This window comes from Lycorma delicatula, chromosome 13, assembly GCF_047948215.1.
Source record: "Lycorma delicatula isolate Av1 chromosome 13, ASM4794821v1, whole genome shotgun sequence".
NCBI lineage: Eukaryota > Metazoa > Arthropoda > Insecta > Hemiptera > Fulgoridae > Lycorma > Lycorma delicatula.
In genome coordinates this window covers 3,293,929-3,306,386 of record NC_134467.1, presented here as the reverse complement: position 1 = coordinate 3,306,386, position 12,458 = coordinate 3,293,929, and the positions used below count along the sequence as shown (strand labels likewise).

The 12,458-nt window shown below is 26.4% G+C and overlaps 1 protein-coding gene across 3 annotated transcripts in view; it reads left to right on the top strand.

Moving 5' to 3' along the window:
• The window catches only part of LOC142333690 (uncharacterized), a 492,609-nt gene that overhangs the window by 429,119 nt on the left and 51,032 nt on the right, over window positions 1-12,458 (top strand). For 2 of the 3 annotated variants that reach the window (XM_075381116.1, XM_075381115.1), the window contains exon 7: window positions 950-1,024. The exons of the other annotated variant lie outside the window; for it this stretch is intronic. In XM_075381116.1, coding sequence (XP_075237231.1) covers window positions 950-1,024 — 75 coding nt within the window. The remainder of the gene's footprint in view (window positions 1-949; window positions 1,025-12,458) is intronic. 3 annotated transcript variants of the gene reach the window in all.

Below are 12,458 nucleotides of genomic sequence, written 5' to 3'. Positions count from 1 at the left end.
AGACTCAGACTTACCATTCCCAAGACATGTGGTTAATTGAACCCCAACCATCAAAGAACACTGGGTATCCACGATCTAGTATCCAAATCTACTTAAAAGCAACTTCCGTTTTTTAGGATTTGAACCATAGACTTCAAAATCAGCTGATTTATGATGTCTAGCACTAAACCGACCTGGTGGGCTTACTTGGTTTTTCTTTTGAGATGTTAATTGTTTGAGTTTTGTTTTACCTTACCAATTTATTTTAAAACTAAATTAAAATATTTTCTTTTAAATAAAAAAAAATATACTCTGCTGTTAAGGTTTTAAATAATTCTAATAGTTAAATAAACCAAATTTTTTTCATCGTTTGCATTCTTGTTTAAGATGTACAAATAATACGTAATCATATATTTTTCATTTAATGCCATCAAAATTGTATTCTGTTCATTAGTGAATTTTATTTATTTCATGTAAATAATATTTACATTTATTATTTGAGGGTTTCATTATTATTTTTGTGACTATGCTCTGAACAAAGTTTTTCCTTAATTCTTCTGTGAAAATTATGAGTTAATACCCTTCATCATCCATAAAGTAGAACAACATGTATCAAATTCCTTCCATCTTTATATTTATTTAATTATGTACTGATCTGAATTAGATATTTTTTTTCTTTGGTTTGTTTTTCATAATTTTTTTGGTTTTATTTTATTTTTTAAAAAAATGCTTAATTTAATAAAGTTTTTTATTATTTGCATATTGTTTATTTATTTATTTTTGGTTTTTGTTTTTTAAGCAGTCAAGATTAAGTGGTGCGAGCATTAAAGAGTTTTTCTTTATTTATTTATATGTTTTTTTATTTTTATTAACCTGTTAATTTTTATTTTTTGTAATTACATTTTAGTTATATTTATTTATATATTTATATTTTTGTTTTTATTTTAGTTTTATAATTCTTTAATTACAGGTCAGCTTCATTCAATTGATACGAATGCTCGTCTACCGTTCCCTGTGCCTCCTAGAATATCTGTTTACGTAGAAGGTAAAAATGCATTAAAAAAGAGAAAAAACCAATGAAAATATTAATTTAAAAATCAAAATCAAATAAAATTTTCTTTCCCGATCATTTCATTAAACCAATATTGCTTAAGATATATTTTGATATTAACAATGTTATATTTTTTTTTATCGTCCATTATTTACATTTTTTTTTAATTTATTATTTTTTCTATACATTGCATGGTGTATGTTGTAGTCAGTGTTGTATATAATATTTTTATGTTTAGATCATTCAGAAAATCTTTGGTAGCAATATTATACGAGTAAATATATTAAAAATTATGAGTGTACAGCTAAATCTATACTTGTTACTATTCTTATCGCATTACATTTTTCTCTATCAATGAATCTAAAGCTTCACAATAGTACTAAAAAAATTGATATTTTTAATTATTATTTTTCATGTTAACCAAATTTATTTCATTACTAAAATTTTTCTTCAAAAAAGTTGTTTTAAATACACTTTTTTATTACTTTCTAACTTGAGTTTTATACCGGTTCAAAAAATTTCTAATTTTATGCACTATTAACTGCTTAATAATAATCTTATTGTGTCGGCTAAATTTGAATATTTTTGAATCAATTATTTACAGTTATTAGCCAGTTTTTGTGCTTTTTAAATAAATAAATACAAAATTATTCATTTTGATATGCTGCTAAATAAGAGAATGTGTATTGTAAATTTAAATTGAATCATTATTATAATGGAGACAAAATAGGATTTGGAATTTTAAAAAAAATTTCTCAAAATAACGATTACATTAAATTGGTAGAATGTTTTTGGAAATATTACTTTATCTGTGAAATAATATTGTTTATTTTTACATTTTAAACTAAATTTCTTCCTCTGATTATAAATATGATAGTACAGTATGTCCGGGAAGCCCCCTTTACCCCTGGACAAATACATGAATGTAATTGTTATTTACATGTTGGAAAGATGATTAATACCTCAGCTCTAAGAGACTATATTATTTAATGTGTCTGGATTTAATGTGTCCTCATTTTGCTATAATTGCAATTTACACTGCAGTTCAGAAGCAATACTGGCTCCATTGCAGTGGTCACCGTGAAGCCCTAACCTTACTATTCCAGACATCTCATGTAGGAATAATCAGTTTCACCTCTGTATCTCTACATCAATATGCAGCTAATGAAGAATTATGTAACAGTCTGGGGGAAGCCTTTATTCTTCGAGACATATCAAAAAGGATATATAGATGCATAGCTCTGCATTTAGTAGACAAGGGTGTATTCAATAAATAATCTGCCGGCCTTCATGGCACGAGCGATAGGTCCCAGGTTCAAATCCTAGTCAGGCATGGCATTTTCACACACGCTACAAATCATTCATCTCATCTTCTGAAGCAATACCTAATGGTGGATCCAGAGGTTAAGAAAAAAAGTAAAATGTATAAGTACAAGTGTTTAAAATTTTAATAAATTTCAAAAAATGAACTAAGTCCACAAGAAATATTTGTTTAGTGGTACGGGGACTTCTTGGACATATTGCAGATCTACCAGATTTTACATAAAAAAAAAAGCTAAAATTATTATATGAATTTTTTGGCTATATTGATCAAAAAGTAATATAAAATTAAGAAATAAAAAAATTCTACAAAATTGTAAAAACGTAAAAAAAATAGCCTTAAAAAAATCATATGTTCTTGTACAACTTTATGCAAAACGTAATAACAGCAACTTAAGAACTCTAATATTCACCAAAATTAGTTTTTTAAATGTTGAGATTGAAAAATTAAGAAAGATTTTTCTGAATTTTCTAAAATTTGGGAACCCGAATATCAAGGGAACTTTTTTATTCATTATGATGATTAAGAATCAAATTCCCAAATTTTGAATAATTTTTTTTTATTTTTGGGGCTTCCTTACTCTGTGGGAAAAATTACAGAAAAATGTATTTATAAAAAAGTGACCCCCTAAAAAAAGAGAAAAATAAATTAAAAGAATATCGTTTAAAAATTTTGAAATAATAAAGTATAACTTTAATGAAAGTAATGAAAAAAATTACTTCTTATTTTCTGTTCAAAATATAATGTAGGTACTAAAACTGCTTTAATTTTAATAGCCCTCTAAGTGATGAAGAAAAATACAAAAAAAAATTGTATAATAAAAATTAAAAGAGTTAGACCCAAAAAACAAAAAGTATATTTTTTAGAGATTGAAATAAAGTTTAAGAAAAGTTTTTCCAAAGCAAATTTACTTAAATAAAGCTTTCTCTAAATCTAGAGACTGTAGCGGGATAAAATCTCTTTTATGCAGGTTAATATTAGAAAAGAATTGTCAAGAAAATTTTTCTGGATTTTAGGTCAATAAATTTTAGAAAAATTGTATAAATTTCTTGATTGCTCTGTATATGAAGTATAAACTTTCAAAAAAATTTTGAAATTTATTTAAACCAAAAGGAGATAGAGAAATAACAAAATATATATTTAAGTTTTAACAGGTGGAGATTGATTTTTTGAATTTTATATATATTTGCATTGTAAGTATAATTTTCTTTAAAGTGACTGTAAAGATAATCAAAATTGGTTTTTCACTATATCCCTCCACCTTGCAACAAATTTAAAAAAAAATAATGTTCCACGTATAAAAATATTTGAGCCAAATTTGAAGGAAGTCAGTTTGGTCAGTCCTGAGATATAAGGCTGAAAACAGTGCACAGTTTTATGTATAAATACATATGTTTTTTTTTTTTTTTTTTGGTCTAGTTGAACTAGTTGAACCCTAAAACAAAAATCTCTTTTTTTATTAAGATATATAAGGTTTGAAGAAAAATGTTCAAGAAATATAAAACCAAAAATGGCACAGTTTCAAATCACTTTAATGAGTGCTTTTAACAGTATTACATGTGTTATTTGACAATAAGATTATTTCGACCACCTTCTAATAGACAAATTCAAGAAATACTATGCAGTTGATTCTTAGACTCATAAGATACAAGTTATTGGTCATTTCTTTGCTTATAATGATTATTAATAAATCAAATTAAAAAAAATAATAATTATAGTAGGATCACTAACATCATGTAAGGATTTTCTCGCATGATGGCAGCATTTTCTATAATGTTTATTAATATTCTTAACCTTAAGGACATTGTTCTCTTAGAACATTAAAAGGACAGTGTTTTGTAATGCTAGATAAAATAAAGAAAAATTCCCCAGGTGAATTTAAGGCTGTATAAAGAAAAAATCCCTACGTGAATTTAAGACTCTGTTAAAAAAAATGATTTCTGCAAATTAACTATTTATCATTTAGTATACTTTACATTATTTTAAATTTGATCAAATTTATCAGATTATAAGATCAATAAGTTTTTATTACATATAATCAGATAGATTAGGTTAAGAAGTAATTTTATTTGTATGCAACACTGATTTATTATTATACATCATGCATTATCTGTAGAAAAGAAAAAAAAAATGTTATATTAGACGAAAAAAAAATTATATTATTAATATATTTCATATGTTGAATTATATCTTGTTTAATGCTGCCTCTTATTAATAATGCTAAAATAATATTTACTTCCACACCATCATAACAAAGTATTAAAACAAAGATAATAATAAAAAATATTCTTTAAAAATAAATAGTTGCTGCTTATTTACCAAAATAATTAATAAGTATTAATTATAAATCATAACTTTCATAAAAGTTATTAGATTGTTTTAAAATAATAATAATAATATTAGGATTTAATATTTCAGTTAGTAATTCTGTATAAATATTTAATGCCTTCTTAATTAATCAATTTTTACATTAACATTGCGTAATATTAAAACTTCAATAGTAATTCCATTTTACACATTTTTATTAATAAAATAAAATTATTAATGTAGTGATTTGTCATCTACAATTCTCATACTTCATAATACTTATCGAAACGAACTGTTTACATTTATATTTGTATTACTTTTTTTGTAATCTGAGTAATTGGGTCAAGAAAGTTTGTACGAATCAAGAGATTAAGTGAAGAATTTATCAAAAAAGTGATTTCTTCATGACTGCAAGAGTTGTTTGGAATAACAAAATACGTAAGGAATATCTTTTTTTGATAATTTTCAAATTGTGTTAAAGTCCATCAGGGCAATGAACGAGGGGGGGGGGGTGGCGACCGGAATCGTCACAAGGTGGGTGTCTTCACTATGAGGGTTGGGATGTTTGTGTTACCACAGGGTACTTAAATTGTTGGTCAGTATGCAGTTAACTATTCTCTTTTAAGTGTTGGTTAACTTAAGGATAAATGGTATCCGTTAAAGTTTTTTTGAAACTTTAACGGATACCATTTAACGGATACGTTAAACTTTAAACTTTTTAAACATTAATAACATTTTAGATATAAATCACAGATTTACTAGTGGGTTTTTATTTTTTTAAAAAGTTCTTCCGGTTGGTATTCTTTGTTTATGTGAACCAATGTAGTGATATAAAATAGAAGTCATGTGTATTTCGCTCACAAGGCCAAGCAGTTTACTGATGCCCATTTTACAGGCGGGTAGGAGGGAGTGTCCCTACTTTAAATCCAGAATGGCAGCTTCCAACTCAGCTTCATTTTCAAATAAACAACATTTAAAAATTTTTTAGTGGCTCTGGTACTGTATTTCTACACTTTACAATCATAGCAGTAGTGGCATCCGATCGGCAAGTGTTCTGATCTCAAAACCAAGAAGACTTGTGTTCAAGTTGGTAATTTTTAAAATAATTGTTTTCTTACTTTTACACTAATGCAGATGATTAAATAAATACATAATATTTATTTATAATAATATTTATAAGAATCTGAAAAAAAATTATATGAATTTCATGTTTACTAATTAGTATTTTATTTTAATATAACAATTATTAACCTAAAACCTCGTATAAATGGGTTTGGGAGACATGAGAAATGAAGGATTAACAAATAGACCACAGATAAAATGTAACTTGAAAAATTAAAATAAATTAAGTTTAGTTTAATTAAAAAGTATAATTAATTATATAGTAATGACTACCTTCAGTTATTATTATTACCTATTATTGTTAATAAAAGTACCTAATTAATGAAAAAGTTTAGTTGGATGAATCCTGGGTCAAAAATTGGCTTATAACAGTCTGGTCCAGAAACTTGTCTTAGAAGACAGCAAGCAGTACATCTTAACATTAGATGCATTCAGGGGTCATTTGAACTAAAACGGAAAATCACAGTTAAAAACTAAACCCAGATTTAATTATGATACCTGGAGATATGAATCCACAGCTACAGATTTTTGATGTAGTTGTAAACAAGGCTTTTGAAGATAATTAAAATAAATTAAAAAAATTTTAATTTTTGAAGGTAAAATAATAAATACTAATATACTAGTATTTAAAATACTAATACACTTAAATAATAGTATATAAAAAAAATATGTGTATTATTATGTAATTATATAATAGATTTTAAAATTAATATCTTATTGCTAAAATTTTATTTGGTGGGAAAAAAAATTCTACAACTTTTTTCCTGAAAATTAAATTAAAAAATGGAGAGGGGGTCGACATATAAGCAAATGTAGTTTTTTCAAATTCTTATAGGTACTATTATTTATATAAATATAGATTATTATTATAAATGAACTAATATTATATAAATACTATATAATAAAAAATCATCTGCATTGATAAAAAATGTAAGAAAAATAATGACAGATTTGAACCCGGGACCTCCAGATTATGAGACTGGAACGCTCACTAGTCTGTTGTTGCCGCTGCTGCTGTGACAGTATATGTAGAAATAAACTGCTTGAACCACTGAAAAATCTTTAAATGGAGTTTATTCAGAAACGGGTCCTAGTTGGAACCTGTCATTCGGATTTAAAGTGGACTTTCACAGGATCCTGCATCCTCTATCATGATTGAATTATTTAATTAAACTGCATATTTAAAATACTAAAATAAACTGTGTATAGTCACCGCCAAGTAACGGCGATCTTGGAGTGGCAGCAATTATTACCTGATGTATCATGCATCATGTTTATGTTATTAAGAGGCGACTAATCATGGTGCGCCAATATTTCAGAGAACAATAGTATAGCAGTGGCATGCAGGCTGATCGTCCAAGCTCATCGTTACATGGCAGCTACTGCCATGTAACGATGAGTAGTGTTAGATGGTGTAGTGTTTGTTACATTACTGTATTATTAAAATGAAAATTGTGTATTAATTTAACATAAATCTTTTGCAGTTTTTGTAAGACTATCTCCCTCGAAGGGAGCCTTATAAAAACTGCAAAAAATTACAGCACTCATGAAATAAATTAATACGCAATTTTCATTTTAATATTACAGCAATGTAACAAACATTATACCATGTACATAGTTAGTTTTAGTATTTTTAATATGGAGTTTAATTATAAATAATTCAGTCATGATAGAAAATGCAGGATCCTGAAAAAGTACTTCAATAACAAAATTCATAAGATACATCTTATCTCAGTATTCTGTACCAAGTGGTTTTTATTATAGAATTAAAAATTTAATGTAACAGTGCAGAGGAATAATATAATCTTAAAAAGATTAATTTCAGTAAAATAAATAAATATATATATATTTACAAGTTAGTTTAAAAATATTTTTTTTTCCATCAGCAACAACATATGGTAATCATCAACAAATTATATGTTAGCTTATATAAATTTTAGAGGTATATCATTAATTAAGTGACAATTTTTGCTAGCTGTTGTAGATGATAAATTATGAAATGACATTCTTAAAAATAACTTATGAGAAAAATTCTTATTTAATTGCATTACACATATGTTGGTTTCTTACACATACATACAATTGTGTCACTTCTTTTCAAAATAGATTCATAAAAGAACCATTTAATCTTGTCTGTGAATATAATTCATAAATATGTAACTCATATTTGTTTCATAATTAACCTCTAATATATAGGGTTTTTATTTATAAAAATAAACTAATAATATTTTTTTTTTTTTTAATATTTTATGCAAAAACTGATTATTTTTATAAATAAAAACAATCAGTTTTTTGCATCTATATTTTTGTTTCATCGACTTGTAAATTTCTTTAAGCTAAATAAACGATATGACTTTTGTTTACCTTGTAACTTTTTCTTGTGAAATTGTCTTTTTATAATTCAGTGAAGGTTATTTATAATGAGTGATATGAACATTTTCAAAGTACTGGATAAAAATCTATTTACACTTAGAGAGCTTTCAAGTCATTTACATTAATTATTTATAAACTGCTGCAGATAAGATAAATTTCACAATATTCTAATGCCTGAATGTTTTGCATAATTGACTGAAGAAATTCATGTATAAGAGTTGAATAATTGTATCATATAGTATCATATAGTACGTGTTATTTAAGTTGTAATTTTAATAACTTTGTTAATGTCTGAGGTTATTTTTATTCAAGTGAATAAAAATTTCTCAAGATTCATGGACCTGAATGTTTGAATAAAGTCAGTTTTCTCGTAGGTAATTTTTGATAGCGATGAAAGTGAAATAATATTGACTTTTATCATCTGAAAAAGTAACAAATTATCATAGAAATCTGGGTAGAAATTTTATAAAATAGAAATAATTTTCTTACTTGTAGCATTATAAAAAGTTGAACATTGAACACAGTTTTATGTGTTTGACGTTTTATACATAGCTCTATAAAAATCTTATATAAGTTTTCATCCCTATAAAATTTGAATTTTTCAGGAATTAAAAAATATTGATTTTGTTGCTCGCATGAATTTTTGCCAAGAAATATTGTGGTGTTTGAACGGTGATGAAAACTAAATTCACCATATGTTTATGTCAGATGAAGCTCATCCAAACAGTTACATAAATAAGCAAAATAATTGATACTGGAGCGCTGGAACCCACTCAGCTGTATGAGAAATAGTTCTAGGTCACAGTGTATTGTGCACTTTCTTCTGGTATTATTGAACCGTTCTTTTTTCAAGACAATCAAGGAAATGCTACAACCGTTTCTGCAGCTTATAATACATGTACGGTCACAACATTTTTGTGGCAAGAATTAGTTTGAATTCCACAAATTATGTGGTTCCAGCAATACAGTGCTATAAGTCATCCTGCTTTAAGAGAACTCTTTCCAAACCATATCATCCAAAAATGGGGATATCATTGGGCCGGATAGTTTTCCTGATTTGTCCCCGTGCATTTGTGGTTTGCTGAAGAGAGACGTATTCGAGTGACTGCATATATTATCTGAAATAAAATTAAAAAATGAAGAACCTATGCGTGTTACGCCAGCCATGTTAGGAAGAGTAATAGAAAATCTTTGTGTAAGACTACAAGAGTGCAGGTGCCTGCCTTTCAAGCATTTTTTTTTAAAAGTAAAATGGGATGGCTTACTTAACAGAAAACTATAGAAGCATTCATCTCTACCTTTAATGATATCTCTTATCCATCCATCACAATATTAACTCACGGTAAGCATCTTTGTTACAAGAGATACTGGCAAGAGTTCTTTTCGCTGAAGATAATTTTCACTGTATCCAATTCCTGGTTCAGCCAGTCCCCGATTCTAGTCCATACCTTATCTTTTCTTTGTGTTTTGAAAAAAAAATTCTGCAGAAAATTTTGCTTATATCACAGCTTCATTTTCTGTTTTATTAACTGTCTTAATTTTTATTATTTTTTTAATTTATTATTTAGCAATTTTGGGTATCGTACGCGTATTTTAACTGAGATAGATATATTTTAACGTTTGTATATTTTAACTAGGAAACTAAGAAGACAAAGTGATAGATGAGGTGAACATTTACCAAAAATAAATTTAAAACCAACTAATCTATTAGAAGCCAGTTTACCACTCTTACTGACAATGATTAATTCTGTTATTTTCAATACCGATACATCAATTCTTGATTAGATATTAGTTAAATTTTAACATTATCAGTTCCTTCTTTTTATTTCATTGCTGGCATTTTTTATATTAGGTTCTAAAGTTAACAAAATAAAGTTATATCACCAATGTGAGATGTAATGCAACTCTTTGTATAAGGTTTGTGTAAGTATAATTATGTCATAAACACGGGATATACTTATTCTTAAATAAACATCAAATAATAACCCTTCCTATATATTCCAGAGAATTTTCTCAGTCACCATGTTATATTGAATTTTCACTGAATTATCTAACATTTGTGTATCTATTTTTATATTATATTTGTTGCATGTTTTTTGTTTTTGTTTGTATAGCATTTTTTACATAATTTTTGGTTTTTATTATTACATAATGATTATTTTTCATTGCATGTTATATTTTCTGTCTTTTATAATGTAAATTAAAAATGTTGCATGTTTGTTTGTTATGTTATTTAATTATGCATGATTTTCAATATTCTTAGTATTTTTTACTTTTTTCGTTTTTTTTTTTTTTTTTAATATTTTTATTAAGTTAAAATATTTTATAAATGTATTATAAAGTTCAAAATGGTGTCTTTTATACTGTATTCTTGTGTTTTTTAGACTCTTTTTGCAGGTATTTGAGTTAATTACTTCAATGTTTTTTTATTTTTTTTTAATATCTCTGGTACAGTATGATAATGTGTCAATTACATAAGGGTATGTCTGTGTATTTTATGTAGTATTAGGTGAATATATTCTTGAATTTCCTTTTACAGAATAATTTTTTAAAATTATACTGTGTTTTGTTATTTTATGAATAATAAAAGTTAAAGTTGTATATTCTTTTTAAAACTCTTATTTTGTTAATTAATTATTATGTATATCATTATGATTTGCAAAGCATGCATTTTGCTTTTATTTAAACTGTGTGTAATTTATGGCTACTATTGCTTTATTACAAGCATTTTTGATACTTCTTCCTCAAGACCTGTACTTAATCGGATATCTATAAAATTATAATTAAAATGTATGTCTAGTGAAATTGAAATTGCTGACACTCAAATCCATGTAATTTTTCCAAAAAATGATCCCTACTTCTTTAATAGTCATTATGGAGCATACATTGACTGGAACTAGATGTATTTGAAATGGAAATTTGTATGTGCATACAAATTGATTTTATATGTGCATAAAAGCCAATCTGTTTAGACATTCCTCTTTCTCACCAGAAAGAAAATTAATTGACTATAACTTGAGATTTGAAAGATTAGTAAGTGGATACATGTATGTATACATATATATTTTTTTTAAATAAAATTTACACTTAAGTTAAACTAAAACTAATAAACTTATGTGAAACTAAGTTTCTATAAAACTTTAAACTTATTTGTAAACTTTTTTCAAAAGTTTACAAATTTGACTACTGTTAATAAAAAATTGAATTAATAAAAGCTGGCAAAAAGTTGCATAATTTTCCTGGTTAGAAATTATGCTACCGGCTACTGAGAACTTTTCCTCAACAGACTGTTGCTTGTAGGACTAGTAAAATGAAATGTTAAAGAATATAAGTATGTAAATAACATTATATTTCCAGGGTGGCTGTATCTACATCCCCTTGACCAATTGTAACTAGAATTAAATTGCATTGATTACCCGTATTCAGAAATCATAGTAAAAAGTTTCAAAAATCGATTAAACCAGTAAGATATAAAGCAAAACAATAACAGATGAAAAAAAAACAAAACATTAAGCTCATTATCACCCACCCCTGAATGAACTTGCCCAAATGTATAACAAAAATGACATGCAGATGTTGTCTAATTGGTGCAGAATGTGACTTTGAGTCTACAAGCAACAAAATGGGTTTTTTACCCCACTCCTTTATGGGGGTTGAATAAGAATGGACATTATCAGAAAGTATCTTAATTACTGAATGGGTATTAAACTATTTTTGTGAAAAAATTTATCTGTCCTTTGAGTAAAATTTTGAGAAAGAAAGCATAAGGACCAATCTCCCTAAGGTCGTATCTCTCTATCTGTTTGACCGATTGTGACCAAAATTAACTGCATTCGATGCCATATTTACAGAAATCATTATGCAAAATTTTATCCAAATCGGTCCTTCCATTCTGAATATTTCAAACAAAAAACAGGGCAGTGTAAATACATTCAACCTTTTGGAAGTTTCAATGCTAAAGTTGTACTTCTTGGTTTAGAGGGTGGGTCATGGAACATTCATTCAACATTCATCAGAAAAATTCCTGATATGCAAAATTTGATCTGATCGGCTTATCTTTTCTTATATATGATATTATTTTGAAGTTGGGAAATTAAATGCAGATAGAATAAACCAATATATAATTTTCAGAGAATGAAAAAAGCAAATGTAACAAAAAACCGTAACAAAAGTAACAAAAAAAATGTGTAGATAGAAAATAAATTAGGGAAGTTGGAAAAAGTATAATATTCATATATTTTAGGAACAATAAATATTGACAGGAAGATTTTGTAAAATTAGCAGCTGAACAAGTTAATAATGTAA